Source organism: Homalodisca vitripennis, chromosome 3 (assembly GCF_021130785.1).
Source record: "Homalodisca vitripennis isolate AUS2020 chromosome 3, UT_GWSS_2.1, whole genome shotgun sequence".
Classification (NCBI taxonomy): domain Eukaryota; kingdom Metazoa; phylum Arthropoda; class Insecta; order Hemiptera; family Cicadellidae; genus Homalodisca; species Homalodisca vitripennis.
This window is the reverse complement of record NC_060209.1, coordinates 106,361,820-106,382,395: the sequence shown is the minus strand read 5'-3', so window position 1 is coordinate 106,382,395 and position 20,576 is coordinate 106,361,820. Positions and strand designations below refer to the sequence as shown.

The 20,576-nt window shown below is 35.9% G+C and overlaps 1 protein-coding gene across 50 annotated transcripts in view; it reads left to right on the top strand.

Moving 5' to 3' along the window:
* Window positions 1-20,576, top strand: part of LOC124357275 (Down syndrome cell adhesion molecule-like protein Dscam2) — a 231,198-nt gene that overhangs the window by 148,703 nt on the left and 61,919 nt on the right. For 39 of the 50 annotated variants that reach the window (XR_006921931.1, XM_046808888.1, XM_046808894.1 and 36 more), the window contains one exon: window positions 12,489-12,779. The exons of 4 other annotated variants lie outside the window; for them this stretch is intronic. Coding sequence is in view for 45 of the 46 variants with exons in the window: in XM_046808888.1 (XP_046664844.1) it covers window positions 12,489-12,779 (291 nt within the window). In the remaining variant the exon portion in view is untranslated. Of the gene's footprint in view, window positions 1-1,419; window positions 1,705-2,861; window positions 3,150-11,226; window positions 11,515-12,488; window positions 12,780-13,412; window positions 13,698-18,613; window positions 18,899-19,857; window positions 20,146-20,576 lie in introns of all 50 variants that reach the window. 7 more of the 50 variants (XM_046808880.1, XM_046808905.1, XM_046808875.1 and 4 more) reach the window with 6 other exon arrangements.

The window sequence follows — 20,576 nt, the reverse complement described above, 5'->3', positions numbered from 1 at the left end:
TGTTTAACGTTGAACTTAAGTGGTTTAATTGTTTATTGATTGTTGGGAGAGCAGTTGAAAGTTTTCATTTGATGCAGATGATTGTATTTTGTAATATAAGTAATTATTCTGGTTTTGTGAAATGTTGTTTCATGTTAATGTTTGGTGACTACTGTGGAAAGATTTGAATTGAATAACATTTCTTCAAAAACCAGCCTGATTTACAATTTAATGTTTACAGTTTCTTCAATACTAGAGGATGATTTGTCTTAATAGTTTTGTTATTTTCAGTTTGTTTGCATTCATCTTAATATTATTTTTCGATAGACTTAACTAAACCACCTTTTTAATAAAAAATTTTCTGAAGAGAATTAAGATTAAGAAACTCAGATATTTATTGTTAGTTTGTACATTTATTTAATTGCAAAAGTTTTTGAGCTACTTTTGAGATACTTTAGTAAAATAGCAGCATTCATGTGGAATGATGATTTTAGTTCTTCCCCACATTATACCGTTCTCACTGGACGAAGAAGTAAATAATGGAGAGAGCGTTCAACTTAACTGCCACGTATCCAAGGGTGACATTCCTCTCACAATCCGTTGGAGTTTTCATGGTGAAGCATTATCTTCTCATATGGGCATCTCCACAACCAAAATTGGAGATCGTACGAGCCTGCTGACAATATCGTCCGCGATGGCAGCGCACAGCGGAAACTACACTTGTACTGCTAGCAATGCGGCCGGCAATATTAGTCATATGGCAACAGTCCATGTCAATGGTACCATCATATCTCTGGCATGTGTAGTAGCAGTGTCTTTATTCTTTTGGTAATGCTTTTTCACCACATTGTTTCAACTGAAATCTTTCTTTCCTTGTTCTTGTACTTCCAAATCAATTTTTTTACATATATGAGGGGAAACTCTTGTAGGTTTAAACCAGTTTTTTTGTAGACTTATAACTTCAAATGAGAATTAAGGATTAACAGATAGTCTGTGATAGACTCACCTCACCGTCTTACCAATTCTGTGTATGTTGTCTGTTTCGTTTTGATGCCAACAACATAAATTAAAAGAAAGAGGGAAAAGGATGGTTAAGGGAAAGGACATTGGTACCTATATAGTACTGATCACTTTTAATATGACCACTCCAACATTTAGCATGAGTGGATGGATCCTTTTACTTTGTGCATTTCCTGCACCTCTGATGTTCATCTTGTTTCATATACGAAAGTTCTTACTAAGAAATAGAGGTTTATAAAGAGATCTTGTAGTTTAAATAGGTTACTGCTTTGGGGTCACCTAGCTGTAGTTCTGCTATCTCTGTATTCCCATATGTGCCATTATGTAGATACTAATTTTCACAAAAAACACAGCTTACACATTTGAAATTTGTTGTATTAGTTCCTCAGTAGCAGCTCCTAACCATTGTTTGTTACGCAGTCCTCCCACACATAATTCCATTCGACTTAGAGGAGGAGGTCAACTCAGGGGAGAGTGTTCAGTTGAATTGTCACGTGTCCAAGGGTGATCGTCCGATAAAGATTAGCTGGAACTTCCACGGGGAAGTGCTTTCATCGCACATGGGCATATCCACAACCAAATTGGGCGACAGATCAAGTGTTTTAACAATTTCGTCTGCAATGGCTGCCCACAGTGGTAATTACACTTGCACAGCAAGCAACGCAGCAGGAGTCACTACCTACACGGCTACAGTCCATGTCAATGGTACATTAGGAATTGGTGCATGTAGTTTCTCTTATAATCGGTTTGCTTTTATTGCATTAGGGCTATGGTAGATATTTTATTCTTTAAAGCAAATCAATTACTGCACCATTATTTTAATTGAAAAAGAGATTCACCATTTCCTAGCAGTCTATATCTTACTAACAATATATTTATCATAACATATTCTTTTTTTTAATATTGATTATGTTTAAATTTTGTTTAATATCTTGTTATTCTATATCTGTTCTCATAATTTTTACCTTGTCCTTGTCCTTCATTGTACAATACTTAAAGAGTACTTTTGTTACAAAGTTGATTTCATAACATATAAGGGTATTATAATCTAAATAAACATTTTACTCAACTGCTTCAAGACTATTTAAAAAGGTTTTTTTTAAAAATAGTTATGCCTGTCATTACACCGATATCCATTGAAGCCCAAGTATTCTCTGGAGAGACGATTCAACTAAATTGTTTCGTTTCCCGTGGGGATTCCCCTATCTCGATATCCTGGTTTCTGAATGGGGAAAGACTGTCGATGATGGGCCCACTATTGTCGACGACTCAAGTCGGACCTCGGACATCTCTACTCACCATCAGTTCAGCTACAGCTTGGCATTCTGGGAACTATACTTGCACGGCCCAGAACCGGGCAGGGATCACAAACTATACAGTGTCACTCTTAGTCCATGGTACTTCAAGGAATGCATGCACCATTTATCTTTATTATTTAAATTTAATTCTCATTCACAGGATTTACCAACATTTGCAGCATGAAATTTTTTTTAAATATTGTTGGCTGCTTATTTGGATCTTAATTTTCTCTTCTCAACCAAAGAAAAACACATGCACACGTTTTTGTTAGAACTACATATTTTTTTTAGCTTTTCCGTTATTTTTTTAAGGGTTTGTTATTTAGAGAGTTAGGTTTACTCTTACACTCCTTAATTTTCCTAGTATTTTTTGTCTTTGTCTTCGTTTATTATGTACATTATCTAAACCACTGATAATTATTTTGACATTTACAGTTTTTGAGATGGAATAGCATTTATAATAATAGGGTGTCAGGTGATAAAAAACACAAACTATTTCCCGATATTTGATGGGAAGTTAAGTTCTAATAAATCGAAGAATCAACATGTGACGTGTTTGATCAGTGCGCCCTGAAATTTCACCGATCGCAGTTCAATCGCAAGTGTTTGCCGGTGAGTCTGTGCAGTTGTTCTGTACGGTATCCAGAGGGGACTTGCCTGTCTCAGCTACGTGGTTGTTCAATGGTGAACGGTTGTCTATGAGTGGTGCAGGCATGACAACCACGCAAGTGGGACCTCGTACTTTGCTGCTCGCTATTCACTCTGCAACAGCCTGGAACTCAGGGAACTACACTTGTCTAGTGGAGAACTTGGCTGGCTTGACTGAGTACACAGTTCCCCTGATGGTTCATGGTATGGACATGCGTCGTGGCATGTGCATGACAAGTCTGTGCGTAATTGAAAGGATAGTAATGGCTTTTACATTTTAAGCTGCTTATTCAACTGGATCTTCCGAAATAATAAATCCTATGTACAGTTTTAAAAATATCAATAACTTTGTATTTGGACAAATTTATATTTTGATTTTTGGTGCAAGTAGTCTCTTCATATTTCCTGATCTGTTTTTTTTCTCATAATCCTGAACTCCTTATCTTTATTTCATCTCATTAATTTCACTTACATCTCATTTAAATTTTATCTTCAATTCAACACTGACTACAAAACCACATAGTGTTTGGCCTTGAGATTCTATTGTAGTGTTATTGTAAACTCTTAATAGTAAACATATTATAGGTGTAATTTTTTTACATATATATTTTAGTTTATAAGAGTTCAAATTGATGAGAAGTTATTTTAAATAGAAATTTAATAATATTTTATGTGATAATACGGAAATTTTGGGGTTTTCATTATTGCACTTTAATTGTTTATAAAATGTAAAGTAGATAATGAAGGGGTTATTGCATTTTAGTTTTGCCGAGTGTAGTTCCATTCAGTTTTGGAAACGAACCAATTCAAGCAGGCCAGTTTGCTTCAGTCCAGTGCATAGTGTCCTCTGGAGATCTACCCCTAACAATCACGTGGACCTTCAATGGTTACCCTCTGCGAGTCTCAGATCTGATAACGGTATCAAAGGGAGGGCAGAGGATTAGTACACTTGCTATAGAGTCGGTCTCGGAACGACTTGCAGGAAACTACTCATGTTTGGCTCGGAACGACGCAGGGGTGGATAGTCACACCTCTCTGCTCAGAGTCAATGGTTTGTCGCAACCCAGTAGATTTGCATGACACATTAATTTGAGTTATTTTATTGAATGTCATCATCCACTCAATCGTCTACATTTTCTATTCCCATCTTTGTCTTCTTGTAGTTTATATAAAGTTGTAGTCCTCCTATTTCATCAGCAGAATAATATCGCAATTGAAGTTGAACACAGTTACCATGCTGTTTTATTTGATCATATTTTATAATGTCAAGTGCTTATACTTAATTTAAGATAGATAAAATACCTTACATTCAAACATGACAATCATGGTAATTTCTTCAAAATACATGAAACTTCCATAAGCGTTGTTTCGGTTAGTATCGTCAAAGTGAACAGCAACAAATTGATTATGTTTCTTCAGGTCAGGTGTAGGTAGAAAATTCTGGACTGAGGTTTATTTATATGGCTTATTTAGATGGTTTATTATTATTTTGACTCATGGAATTTGTAGGTAAACAAACTGAAACATTGATACATTAAAGAAATTTTTGAAAAATGAGTTTATAGTGTTTTTAATAGCCAAGAAAATGATGCTGTAAAATAATTAAAATATATTACAAGTACAGGGTGTAAAAAACTGGGAAAATATTTTGGGGATATGATTCATTGGTGGAATTTGAAAGTATCCTCTAACACTATGATCTATTTTACTTCGTTTATGTGTGTGTGTTTTATTTCAAAATTCATAATTCAAAAACCTTTTAAGTTATGGTGTTGTAATTTTGCATGTCTGAATGTCTTATTTCAGTCAATAATCAATAGAATTGGATTACAAAAGAGTAGTAAATATGCATTCTTTCCATTATTTATCATCTGATCATAAAAAATAAGGTATAACATTTTTTACAAACTATCTTGTATGTGACAATTTTTTCTCTAGTCCTTTTGCTTTCATGAAATTTGGCTATACAATTTTTTTAAATTTTGCCATTTTGTAACTATTAATTGTAATAGATTTCTTAAATTTCAGCTGAAAGTAAACATGCTAAATTACAATGCTACAACTGAAACTTTAAAGAAGAAAATGTCTTATTTTACCAGGTGAAATTAATGCTAGGAATCAACGGCTTGAAGGTGACAGTAACAGTTTCAGAATTATGAATTTTTTATAATAAACACAAAAGGCTCATGTTATGTCCATTTATGTTCTGTCCAGTGTTCTGTGACTTCCGGAGACAGCTGATGCTAAATGAAGCGAAGTAGACCATAATATTAGAGGAACTGTTTTGTTTAATTTCATTTATTGAACCGTATCCCAAATTATTTCTCCACCTTTTTTACACCCTGTATGAAAATTTTATATATATTTATACATTTTTAAGTTACAAAATGTACTTTTTGGTTTAAAACCAATCAATGCATTACCAGAAGAAACTACTACACATAACAGTGTCCATCATCTCTATTTCTATTCTTAGTCCTACCGGTGATCAAACCCATCTCTGTGGAGGGCCAAACATTTGCTGGCGAAGCTGTGCAGTTGCAGTGTTTTGTACCAAGGGGAGACACGCCTCTCTCTGTTTGGTGGGTGTTTAACGAGGACAAGCAGGCCTCGATGGGGGCAAGTTTCTCAACAACGCAGCTCGGCCCGCGCACCTCACTGCTGACGATCAGTGCTGCCACTGCGTGGCACTCGGGCAACTACACTTGCCACGCAAACAATCGGGCCGGCGAGACCACTGCCACGGTTCCTCTCACGGTCCATGGTCCGGTACCTTATGTGCTTGGCGCATGTTATGTATGTCATCACTTCTGTAATTCCCAGAAAAATCGGTTGGATATTTTGTGGTTATGAAACAAGTTTATTTTGTCCTAAATGTCTTTAATCAGATAGTAAATCGTATTATTTGTTTTTTTAGAAAACATTTATGTATCTTAAATTTATATGATGAATAATTTTATGTTGGACAGATAATCAGCAATTATTGTTCTATGAGGTTGTTACCGTTTGATTTGGATTATAAAAATATTACAGTTGTTGAGTTAAACATTCACCTGAGTTTAAATTTTGCTCTATATTTGAAACAAATAAATGTATTGAGTTTTATCAATACCATTTTATATTCATAGTAATTTATTGTGAATTTTAATTTGTAGTATTTTTCATCTTAGTAAGTGTTGTCTCGGTAGTGTGAAGCTTCTGATGTCTTGTTACCTGTAGTAGCCTCATCATCTTCCTCTCTTAGTTATAACACCATATTCCTCTAAATGAGTTACTTCGTTCTAGCTGCTCCGTCCGTAGTTCCATTTAGCTTCGGTTCCGACCCAATCCAGGCAGAGCAAGTAACCTCTGTGCAATGTATCGTCTCTGCGGGGGACCTGCCTCTCACCATTACCTGGGCATTTAATGGCTATCCCCTGCAATCCTCTGATCTCGTGTCTATCGCCAAAAGTGGGCATAGAATCAGTACTTTAGCGATCGAGTCAGTTTCTGCCCGTTTGGCCGGAAACTACACTTGTATAGCTCGCAACGATGCAGGAATCGCCAGTCATACTTCTGAACTGAAAGTTAATGGTTTGTGCCAACTGAAAGTTTATTTTTGCATGTTTTATGCATTAAATGTTTTATTTTGTTTTATTCCTCCACCTATCACTATCAAATGTGTTTTGAGGCCTATCTTTGTCATTATTAGCTGAACTACATTCAACCAACTACTCAATTTAGATCTTGAATTTCTTTTATTTCATTTTAATATATAAAGATGTGAATAACATTATACCACAAAATGTTTTATGACAGTTTCTTTAATAATTTTAAATTTATTTTTATTTCAAACAATATTTCAGACATGTGTGATTTACTTAAAATGTTGGTCGGAGTTCTACTGGGGGTTAATGCCTACTGATAACAATTCTATATAATTTTATAACTATTGTTTGTAGTTCCCCCTAAAATGATGCCATTTACTTTTGGCGATGACCCGCTGGAGGCAAGTCAGTCTGCAACTGTCCAGTGTTCTGTGACCACCGGGGATTTACCTCTCAGTATCGAGTGGCTGTTTAACGGCCAAACAATCAATGAAGTGGATGATGTGATAGTAGCCAAGATCAGCAAGCGTGCAAGTGCTCTCAGTATCGAGTCTGTCACTGCTAGACATGCAGGCAACTATACGTGTGTGGGGATCAACATCGCTGGCAACGCTAGCTTTACAGCACAGTTGTTGGTTAATGGTTCGCGCTCTTTGAACAGCATGCAAAAATTTAGCACCATTTTCTCTTTTAGGTCTACCTCTCTGATTTACATTTTTATGGTTTTTGTTATTACCTAATTCCCTTTGGATATTCCAGTACGGTTTATAGGCTTAATAAAGATTATTGAAAATAGGCTTGTTATTATGGTTGATTCTTGATTTCCTCACTTCTTGAAACTCATTTAATCTGTTTTAGTGACTAATACAATCAAATGTAATAGTCAAAATTCTTTGGATTGTTAATGGGACAAGAAAGTAGAGAAGGCAATTATTAAAATAATGGTTTATTTTGATGGTGTTTTTATCTCTGAAAAAAATCAGAATAATTTTAAATAAGTTGATTAAGCTATTGATTAATTTTTAATTATAATATTAGAATCTCATATATAATCATTTTAACCATAGTTTCACTCACCAAATTTTATAATTCCATCACAAGAACCCCTTCTGCTGTATATAATCATTTATCACACTTTCACTTCACCTGCACTCAACTAAATCACTAAAGTCTTGAGAAAATTTGCAGTCCAAATTGATATAAAATTACTAGTGAAGCAATTTGTGGACCCAGTTCCGCCGAAGATAATACCGTTTACGTTTGGCGAGGCACCGTTGGAGGCAGGCCAGTCAACGTCAGTGCAGTGTATGGTCTCGGTGGGTGATCCACCACTGAGTATCGACTGGACAGTGGACGGAGAAGTCCTCGAGTCCACTCCAGAACGCATGATCTCCAAGGTTACTGGGAAGCTGAGTTTGCTGAGTATCGAGGCTGTGTCGGCCCACCACGCCGGCAACTACACGTGCAGTGTTGCCAACTCCGCAGGACACTCCAACCATATGGCTCAACTGCTTGTCATCGGTCCAAACTTTGCTGTTCACCTAGAAGTTTGCATGCACGCACATTCACTGCACATTTATTTTCTTTTTTATGATATATAAAAATATAAATGAGATTTGGTAAAATGTTGATTACGACTACGGTACTTCATTTAAAACATGCAAAAATTACTCTCCGAAATTTCAGTAACACAGAGCTAAACATAGGGACAAAAAATTTAATCTAAACTACCAATATGGAATATTTAGTTTCAAAGTAAATTTAAACTCGTTTGTTGAAGTATTAGTGCTGTATAATACAACTAGATATCTTTTTAAGTAGTACTGTTTTATATAATATCAAATCAGGCCAAGTACTGTACCAATTTTTTATCAGTTCCTCCAAAAATGATGACATTCACATTTGGGGAGGACCCATTTGAAGCGGGACAGTCAACTTCAGTCCAGTGCATGGTGTCCTCTGGTGATCTACCACTTAACATCGAATGGACCTTTAATGGAAAAACAGTGACACCTAGTCAACGTGACTTGTCTACGGTGAAAATAGGCCAGCGAGGAATGGTACTCAATATAGACGCAGTCAGTGCAAGGCATGCAGGGAACTACACGTGTATCGGCCGCAACTCTGCCGGCAGTGCTAGTTACACAGCGCAACTTTTGGTCAACGGTTTGTAACTGAAAGATTGCAACTGTAGACGTTTTATTGTTTTCGTTTGTACTGCATATTTTGATGTTATACCTTTCATTTTTCTGCAATCTCCAGTCTGAGTTTTCCGACAGAGTAATTTGTATCGACTTGTCTAAGCGGAAAAATGTTTTCTTAGCATATAAAAAGACTTTAGTATTCTTTTACCTTATTTAATGTTATAGTTTAATTCTTCAAAAATAAAAAAAAAATTATATAAAATAAAAAATCTGTTAATCACAACCTAAATTTAAACTTTTCAAATACCGTAACTAATATTTTTTAATTTTCTTTCTTAATTTAGTTCCGCCAAAAATGGCATCATTTTCTTTTGGTGACAAACCTCTCCAGGAGGGCGACTCAGCATCAGTCCAATGTTCTGTAAGCAGCGGGGACCTACCCATTTCCATATTCTGGTTCTACAACTCGCAGCCAATAGAACACTCTGAATTTGTGACAATATCACGGCTTGGCAAGCGAGTGAGTGCTCTGACCATTGACAGTGTGTCTCATGGTCTAGTTGGAAACTACACGTGTTTGGGTCGCAATGCTGCAGGAGAAGTTAAGGAGACGGCAGCTCTTCTAGTCAATGGTTGGTGTTGCAACAGCATGGAAATCAAGTTCCTTCTTGTTCTCTTTTCTAGATGCATCTACAGAAACCTGTCCTGAATCCTATCTTTGATAGATGTGCAGTTTATCTTTTGTTTTCCATCTATCAGCCTGTGAAAGTTTGGATAAAAATGAAGGTCATGTACTTAGAAAATACAACAGAGTTCTGTTTCTTTCAGTTTGTTTAAACCAAATTTTTTACTCAATAGATATTGTAAGTTGAAGTCCTTACCTGGAATTGGAAACATTTGCTTTTGATATGAGTTCAGTTCATCATAAAATATTTAGTGCGAAGTTAATTAATTCTAATTAATTTAATTAATAATAATTAAATTAATTCTCTTAATAAGCTTTTCTTCATCATTTTTACACACATACACGCTCACTATTTTGTTGACTAATATTTTAGGGTTTGAAATTTTTTCTGTAGTTTCTTTAAAAACCATTTTAAAATTTATATAAAAATTAAATAAAAAAAAAATAACACTAACTTTGATATCATAATTTATTTGCAGCACCTCCAAAAACAAATCAGGTGGATGGGGGTGAATATGGTATTGCCTTATAGGACTAAACAAAGTGGGCCAATGTAGAGAATTGATTGCCATCAAGCATTATGTGGTAATGCTACATTAACAGAGCTGTATACTTGAAGTATTTAGCCACTCTCATCCATCCATGTTACTAGTCGGAGGTAGTATTTGCAACTGTACATTAGAGTTTGATTTTATTACAATTTCCAAACAGAGTAACAAAATTTGTTTAATTTAGTTCCCTTTTTAAGATGAAGCTTTGCTTATCAAATCCGTAAGTGTTAATCCTAGATATTAAAAAGGCAGAAACACTTAAGTTTCATATAATTTTAATTTATGGTTATAATCATGTATATTTTACCAAATTTTGCATTTTCCCATTGTGACGACCTCAATCAAACGCATACATTTGGCAAGTATTGGACTACTGGGGACTAGAGGCTTGCCAACCAATTAAACATAGAATACAGCTTCACATTATAGCTAGATAATCTCACCATGCAGAATTAATATTTGTATAGTGACACTATTGGGACAACTAAAAATAACTCCACTAGATATCACAATTGGTCAGTAAAAATATCAATTCTCAATACTAGCTTATTAACCTATAACAAAGGCCGTGCTGCCTTGTATGTAACCAAATGACATAAGGGCTCTGTGCACTAGTTTGACTATCATTTAGCACTATTTTCAACTGGTTAGTAAAAATTAATATGATTATTTATCTCTGTAACTTTTCTGAATCAGAAATTTAGGATGAAGTAAATGACCTCAGGCTTCAAAATGTATTCAATTCTGGCATTATTTTGTATTGAACACAAATGCATCAACTGGCAATCACAGAAATGGACCATCCACCTGATTCGTTGACCAGAAATGTTAAGTACTTTATTTAATACACACATTTAAAAAATAAACTATGGTAAATTTGTGTGCAACTTCTCATAAGTTATAAATGGAAGTTAGTAGATAATTTTTAACAGATACATTATAATTACCTCATCAAAAAGTTATAAATTAACGACACAGAAGGGATAACATTGGGTATTTGTAACCATTAAGTTTTACAATAACAGAAACACTGTTAATAACTGTTGTTTGTTATTGTAACACTTAACAGTGGCAAATATCCATAAAATTGTCATCTCAAAACATCATCCATTGTCAGTAATAAACAAAATATATGACACTATTGTGTTACAATAATTAGTCGATCCGAAGCTACATAAAGACCTGTTGATTTAGATAATGACAATTCTGTCAAAAAAGTTAACACATGAGTTAGCTAGAAAACGGTTAATATACAATTTTTAGAAGATAATGTGTAAAGTTTCTTTTTAATTACATTTTATCAATTTATTGTAGTTCCACCAAAAATGATGCCCTTCTCTTTCGGTGATGACCCGTTTCATGCGGGTGATTCTGCAACAATTCAGTGCACCGTGTCACATGGTGACCAGCCTCTCAACATCTCCTGGACCTACAATGGGCGGCCCATGGCACCCTCTGCGACAGTGACCGTATCACGCGTGACCGCTAGAGTCAGTGTCCTCACCATTGAGCCAGTCCTGGCCGTGCACATCGGCAACTACTCTTGTCATGCAGGAAATGTGGCTGGTCTTACAGAGCACACTTCGCTGCTATTGGTCAACGGTTGGAACCCTTCGATATTAGTTCGTCTGGTTGGGCTGCTTATTGAGTGGAAAAATGTTTTAAAAAACTTAACTTTTGGCTCCTGTATAAAACTATGGATATACTATTAAATATGATACTGAAAGGGTTATACAATTATATATAATTTACCTTAGTAACAATGGTAAATTATGTTAATCCTTCTGGCATCTACATTCAATAACTGACCTTCTGTAACACTCTTTTGTTATGGATTCATAGAGCAATTTCTGGACTTACTACTGAATAGGTTAAAAAGCAATAGATTAGTTTGGGAGAGATGGTGCATGACATGTCTAAGGTGGTAGACTTTTAGCCTGGATTAGTTATAGCAAAATATTAAAACTGACTAAGCCTTTTTAGATCTAATGGACTTGTAATTTTAAGTAATAAAACCTAAATGTATAGAAAAATTAACTCCCTTTAATAGTTAATTGAGTTTATTCTTTCCCCACATATACTTTTAATTTATCATATTTGTGTATTTTTACATACATCACAAGAAATATGGAATTTTCAAATGCCTGAATATCCTAAGCCATTTTATTTATTTAGTACCCAGAAATAATTTATTATTCAAGAATCGAACAATCTCACTACTTTCCCATTTCTTAAATGTCATATGTCATACACACACACACACACACATATATATAATATATATACATATATATAAATATATATATACATATATATATATATATAATATACATATATATATATTTGTTATATACGTTTATATATATATATATAAAGTATAATTAATGTGCAGTTAGCGAACAGTGTTGAAAAATAACATGCCAGGAAACGATTAAAAGCAGAGCTATGATTAACCCAGGCTTAAAGTTTAAGCACATTAGATATTTTTGCCATCAGTGCTGCCATAAATTTGTTTAAAATACATTACCCATTAATGGTGACTTTTCGTAGAGTAGTCTAGTTCTCTGTGTACACAGTCCCGCCCCAGTTGACCCCGTTCCCTGTGGTGCCAGTGATGGTGGGGGATGCAGCTCAGCTATCCTGTCTAGCTTCTCGTGGGGATACTCCCCTGAACTTGTCCTGGTCGTACATAGCCCCAAGGGGCCAATCTCCAAAGCCCCCTCCAGGGCTCACTGTAGTCCCAGTCTCTCCTGTCAACAGTCTGCTGCTCATCTCTAGCATCTCGGAGATACATCGTGGAATGTACAGATGTGATGCCTCAAATCTTGCAGGCCACGACAGTCACCTCATGGAGTTGATCGTCAACGGCATGTTTAGGTTTTTCAGATTTCTCACTAGGTATAGAAGGGCTTTGCGATGAGTTTTACTAACAATAAGGCGCTTTATGGCTTCGAGGCATTCCTGAAATTAAATTTTATTCCAGTAATTTTATAAATTTATTACTTATAAAATATTGGTTAGGAAGCCTCTGAAGAACATATGGAATTTCTGTGATAGCGCTTTGTGTGGATTTCACTAACTGTGTGGGTTGGGCTTGCTCTGCAGAGAGAAAGCTTTTTGTCCTGTGGGATCTGAGTGAGACTTGGCTTTTACGTGTTAGTTGACATTTGAGATTAGAGTGATAGTTTGTGATGAGATGTATATATTCTATGTTACTAATAATTAACAATAAAAAAAATGCTTTGATTGTGTTCTTTAGAGAACAAGAAATTCAGTTTCTTGAATAAAAGTCTAAATGTAATGTGTTTAAGATAAAGTTTGAAAAAATAAATCTTAACTGAAGGATTTATAAAAAATTCCCAAGACTAATATATCAAAATTAGTGTAAAACAACTTACTTAATTTCATACTACTATTAATTTTACTAGTTTTATCTAAATCAGAAATGATATAAAATTCATCAGGGTACTGTGGAAGTAACACTATTCTGTCTCTATCAGTTCCTCCAAGGATAATTCCCTTCTCATTCGGTGACGCTCCTATATTCGCTGGACAGGCAGCCCAAGTGACCTGCTTTGTATCGGAAGGTGATTCTCCTCTGGATATAACTTGGAGTGTGGAAGGCTCCTCAGACTCGAGTAGGCAAGGTCTCTCCACATTAAAAGGGGCCAAGGTGAACATGTTGATGATAGACTCTGTGGAATACAGACACAGCGGCAACTATACCTGTTCGGCTAGCAACCCAGCGGGAGTCGTCACCTTCACTACCACCCTAGAAATACATGGTCTGTCTTTCACTATTCTTTGAGCTTCCAGCTTAAACGGACTAGCAAAGTTTGGCTTTAATCTTGCTTATCTGTCTCCCTAATTGATAGATTTTGCCTTGTAATTAAAAATTCTTTCTTTTGCATCATAGTTTGGGCTGAAAAATAGGTGTGTAATCAGGCAAAAATACAATAGTTCAGTTTGTAGCTTCTGAGAGTGCAGATGTGTTTTACATTCATCAAATATCTCTAGAATTATTTGTGGCTTTATAGGTTTGGTATCCTTCGAACTCCTGAGAACGTAGGGTTTTATTCTTGGATTCACTTTCCATTGGTCTTCAACGGAAGAAATAGATCATCAATTTTAAAAATAAACTATAAAACTTAAATATTTGTAAGACTGTATGATAAGAAAATTAATTAGTAACAGCTGGATTAAAACTATTGTTTCATACAAATTTACATTGATTATTTTATTGTGATTAGTTATAAGAATGTATTTTGAATGGGGTGTGTTCACACAACATTCATGTATAATTGTAATATTTGTATTTTCACAGTGTATGGTATCATCTCTGCACTTTCATCATGTTGCAAGCCTAATTAGCACTATTTTGTATCAGTATTGCCAAGAATAATTCCGTTCTCGTTTGGCGAGTCTGCAATATTTGCCGGGGAAGCTGCCCAGGTGACCTGTTTGGTCTCGGCAGGGGACCTACCATTGGACATATCGTGGAGTGTCCCACCCTCAGCTAAGTTAGGGGTCTCTGTGACCAAGGTGGGGGCCAAGGCAAGCACACTACTGATAGATTCAACCACACACACACACCGTGGGGACTACACTTGCACAGCGATAAACAGAGCAGGCGTGGCTCATTATAGTTCCAGTCTTGAAATACATGGTACTACACGCATCCAACCGCTTATAATAACTTAACATCTACTTGTAACATACACTTCACTAGTCTCTACCCTTTTCCTCTCTTCAACTTATCTTTTTCTTTTCTTCTTGACCTATCTTGTCCACCCAGCTTTTCACATATTGTACATGGTGCTAACATACTGTCTTGTATATAGTTGTGCCACGTATAATACCATTCAGTTTCGGGGAGTCGCCGATCTTTGCTGGCCAGACAGCTCAAGTCACCTGCACAGTGTCAGAAGGGGATCCTCCTTTGGAGATATCGTGGACATTTCATGGCCCCCAGGAAATGACTCAGCTAGGAATATCCACCACCAAAGTTGGAAAGAAAACCAGTTTGCTTTTAATAGATTATGCTAACTCCCACCACCGAGGGTTGTACACATGCACTGTTAAAAATCCAGCAGGGTCGGCGAACTATTCTACTTCACTGAATATCCATGGTATATAGCATGTAACTGTTGTCGTCATATGCTTTGGCATGCACCGATCAGTTGTTTGCTCATTTAGTTTTAGTTTCAGACACTTACTCCTGACACAACACTAGATGATTTTAGTTGTAGTAATGTTGTACACAATGTTTAGTTCCGCCGAGAATCATTCCGTTCAGTTTCGGGGACACTCCAATATTTGCTGGTGAGGCGGCCCAAGTGACTTGTCTTGTGTCCGCCGGAGATCCGCCTTTGGACATCTCTTGGAGCTTCCATAGCAACACAGAGCTCAACCAGTTGGGAATATCTACCATGAAAAATGGACAGAAAGCCAGCATGTTATTGATTGATATGACGGGCTACCAGCACCGGGGAGTTTATACTTGCACTGCAAAGAATCCGGCAGGCGTCGCTAACTTTTCAACAACTCTTGACATCCATGGTAGCAGCACTGATATGCACTTGCATGTAGTAGAAACACGACATTATCCCCAACATTCTCTTCAGTTGGCCTATCAATCTCTCACCTCATCATATACTTTCCTTCACATTCTATTTCTTAGTTGGTTATCAATGTATATGGATATACAACACATAATCAAAACAAATTTTTATTTTTGATTGCACTGGACTTCTTGAATCAAGTTTCTATGTCATGGAATTTTATTTTATTTGTAAATATTAGAGTTTTTGTGATGATTTTCAGATGTTTATAAGATATTTTCACACAAAAGGAATTATATTCTCAATAAATAAATAAACTTGTTGAAAGAAAGTTTAATAGCTTACACAGTACAACCTTATCATCACCAAACATTTTAGTGTTTCAACGGTTTAATCAATTTATCTTGCTCACTGCTTGTGTTATAGTGCTGCCTCGCATATCACCTATCACTTTTGACTCTCCGATATTTGCCGGTCAGTCGGTTCAAGCCGCTTGCTTTGTCTCCGAGGGCGATCAGCCATTGCAATTTTCCTGGAGTTTCAATAGTAGGAGTGATCTTTCACTGCTCGGAATCGGTACAATGAATGCTGGCTGGAAAACTAACCTGTTGATTATAGAGTTGGCCAGGGCGGAACACAGAGGCCTGTACACTTGCACCGTTAGAAACAAAGCTGGTGTAGTCAGTGCCTCGGCACGTCTGGAAATCCATGGTAACTCCCAGCATGCTCTTGTCGCTTATGCTTATGTCTGCTTTTCATCTTTAATTATAAGCTTTAAGTACTGGACTTGTTTCTTCAAACCACATCGAAGATTGAATTAAATGTGTGAACAAACCCCATTCTGAATTAGGTTACTAGCCAATGAATAACATGTTAATGTAATACTTAAGAAGAAGTAATTCATTTTTAACTAATATCTCATATGTTTTAGCTTAATATGTAAGATATATCAGGGACGTAAAAGATATGCAAAACTTTTATCTGAGTTTTAAATAAAAGCTGCGTCTCCACTGTCTCATAGTGGTACCAAGAATTCTGCCATTCAATTTTGGTGAATCGCCTGTTTTCGCTGGACAATCCGCTCAGGTGTCTTGCTTCGTGACGGAAGGTGATCCTCCGATAGAGGTAAACTGGAGTTTTCGGGGGCTAGAGAACCTGAGACAGTTGGGTATCTCCACCACCAGAGTGGGGAACAAGGCGAGCATGTTGGTGATAGAGGCTGCCAACTCACTACACCAGGGCGAGTACACTTGTACGGCGAAGAACCCGGCTGGGTTAGCGAAGTACGCGGCGAGCCTACAAGTCCATGGTAGAATCTTGCTCTCGCATGTCTCACTGCGTTTCTCTGTCGTGAGGAGAAGGGCTACAGGACAGCTCTCTGCTCTCTTCCCCACACATTACCTCATACACACCTACAGTACTTCCTTGTACACGACCCTTCACAACTGAATATCCAGGAATTATTTTGGACGGATGATATATTGTAGTGTACGTTGTTGTTATTAAAGTTCCTGCAAGTACAAAGTTGATTTATGTACTAAATGATATATTTAGATATAGTTCCTTTATAAATTTATATTCAGTCTCATCAACAAAATATATTTTTGTTAGTTTTTTCATTATTTGTTGGGGTTATTACTAGGACCAATAATTATAATTTGCTAACGTTGCACTATATCCAATAAATGATATAGTGTAAGTCTGGTTGTAGGATCTCACTGTGACTTTGTTTCACTAAGACTTCTGTGTTTTAAGTTTTCTGTGAGTTGGATAATAGTCTGGATTCTTTAGTAACAACTAAATAAACAAGAAATGATGATCTGTCTTTAAACTTTTTACTTATGAAGGAACAGAGTTGTTTGATGCTGATGAGCTCTGAACATTATAATGATTGGCTACACACTTTCAATGAAACACAAGATTTTTGAAAGCTTTTTTGTATTAACAAATTTACATTTATGGAAGGAAAAGGTCAAACCATTTTTAAAATGTAAGAACAACAGAAGATAATTTTGTTTAAAAGACATGTGTAATTTCTTTTCTAACTTATACTTTCTAGAGATGAGTTAATGTAAATATTATGTGGAAAAGGCTAGAAGGGACAAGAAGGTGACAGAAAGAAATAAGAATTTAGCTATCAAGAACATTTGGAAAAATAGAGTAACGAATTGGTAGTTACAGTCTCATGGAGTAGATTTGGAAGTATGTGTTATAAAATCAATATAGTTTATTCTGGTCAATAATTAACTAAGTTGTCTGTTTGAACAGTTAATAATGACATATTTCTCTTTTGAAAACAGAAGCCTCTTAAGAAAAATAATTCGGATGAAAATTAAACATCAGTTGTTTATTTTGTTGCCTCAGAAATCAGAAGAAAGAAACACAGTAGTGGGAAAAATAAGGATGATACTGTTTCATTGTATCTTTCTCATATAAATGATAACAGGTCCATTACCATGAGTCAGATGCTGCCGACAGTCAACGATCAGTAAAGACGATCAGAGAGGAGATTTTCTTCAATCTTCTGCACTATGTTGTCAGTTATAACAAACAGCCATTTCATTTTACTTTCTTCGTGAATTTCAGTCTTTCCAGATTTTTTTCCCGTCTTCTAATTTACTTTATTAACATTATATCCTTTCCATTAATGCACTGAATGACTTTGCACTGAAGTTTTTATATCCTTAGTATTTAGGCACCATACTACAGTATGCATTTCATACTTGTAGGTAAACAGAATGAGGATGTTCATCTCTAGTTTCACCACAATGCCAGTTGATGAGCTACTGGATTGCTTGTTCACTTTCCCTGCCTTTTCAATACATGGCATTGGTACCAAATTTTCTCAAAGAGTTACATGCTTGTAACCTTACTTTCAGAAAACCGATGTATATTATTTACATAAAAAAATCTTGATAACAAGATTATGACACATTACAAATTCATCCAAAATACACACAGATATTAAAAGACATTAAAATTTATTTTGTTTATTGTTTCAATGTTTTATGTATTTGTAGGTTACTTTACAATATGCAATATGTGTATTCTTAGTAGAGTGTATGCAGAGGATTCACTTATTACTCTGAAACAAGATTAAAGTCTGGAAAACGATAAGCATTTTAGGCATTTTGTTTTAGTCCTCCCACGAATAACTCCGTTTGCCTTCGAATCTCCCATTTACGCTGGACAGGCAGCTCAAGTCACTTGCCTGGTCTCAGATGGAGACACTCCTCTTGAAATATCTTGGAGTTTTGATGGAGAGAGTGAGACTCATCGTTTCGGAATTTCAACAATAAAAATTGGAAGTAAAGGCAGCATGTTACTAATAGAAACTGCTAGCTATCGACATCGAGGGAATTACACGTGCACAGCAAAGAATCCTGCAGGAAAAACAGAGTATACTACTTCTCTGAATATCCACGGTTAGAGTCATTGATCACAATAATTACTAACCATGCTTATTATATTTTGTCTCTTTTGTAATTTTATTTCTAATATTTATGTATTATCTCTATTCATTCACCTTGATTAAATAATTGTCTTGTTTCACTTCAGATCTGTCTATGCTTCCACACAATCGTGTAATGGAGTCAGTTTTCTATCCTTTTTTAATGTAACCTTTGTGTATCTCTTCCACATGGAGATAAAATTTGTCAAGTATTGAGGATTTTAGGAAATCTTTTAAAACACGATTATTTGTAGTGGCGCCAAAGATACTTCCATTTTCGTTTGGAGAGTCCCCTCTGTTTGCCGGCCAGTCTGCCCAACTTCAGTGTTTTGTATCGTCTGGGGATCCTCCTTTGGATATAACATGGAGCTTCCATGGACGAGCAGACATCTCCCACCTTGGAATTACAACTCTAAAGATAAACAAAAAGACTAGTGTCCTGTCTATTGAGTCTGCAGGATCCCAACACCAGGGTGTATATACCTGTACAGCCAAGAATCCAGCTGGCGTGGTGAATTATTCTGCGACATTGGAGGTTCACGGTACACATTCTCTCTAGGTTGCGGTTGTCGGTGTGTAGTAGTAATCTATAGGTGCACAACTCATTTGTCATCTCCTTGTCATGATTTTGGTTGTTTGATTTTAATTTTGTTATGTTGATATCGTTTGTAGTTTTTTACTCTCCTCTTATCGATTTATCATTACATCACATTGTGAGGACTGTAGATTTTGATTTATGTTTGAATAGAGGTCACTGCGTCGCCATTCTTTTTTAATTTTTGTATTGTGTGTTTTTGAGTTTGAGCAAACAGTTTTGAGAAAATTAGTTTCTGCAATAACCCAGGATAACTTGTTGATTAATACGAATACAAAAATAATACTGTAGTTTTCCCTCAAAACATTAACTTAAGAAATTTTTGTTTGTTTCCCCAGTGGTACCTCAAATACTTCCCTTTAGTTTTGGTGAGGTGCCAATCCATGCTGGGCAATCAGCCCAACTCTCCTGTTTCGTTGTGGAGGGTGACTTACCTCTGGAGATTATCTGGAGTTTTAATGGACGACACAACTTGGCATTCTTGGGTGTTGTCACAGTGAAGGCTGGCCACAGAACTAAACTACTGATGATAGAGTCTGTGAGTCCGAGACATCAAGGGGTCTACACTTGCACCGTAAGCAACCCCGCTCGTACCGTCAGTTACTCGGCAAACCTTAAAATTCATGGTATACAAACATGAGGATGTAACCTTTGTATAACCACCACGGGTGAGGGTGTAATGCTTGATGATGGAGGTGGAATAAAATGTGCTTATGGTAAAATAACACAACTCAATATTGACACCTAACGTTAAGTTACACAGATAATAAATTTAACTGATTAGTGCTTTGAATTTATTTGTTAATCTCAAAAAAAATTTCATTCTAATGAACAAAATAGAAAAGTTAATTTAAAAAATCAACAATAAAGATGATTGATTTAAATTAAAGTTATTCAAGTAAACTGTTTTCACTGTGGAAAAATATTCATAGTTACTCTACTTCTACATGAAAAAGGTGTTTCTCTTTTTCATTGTTTTATAAAATCCGTTTATTATTTTGTTTATGTCTTGACAATTTTCTCTTAAATGATAAAATACACGTTACAATACATTGGT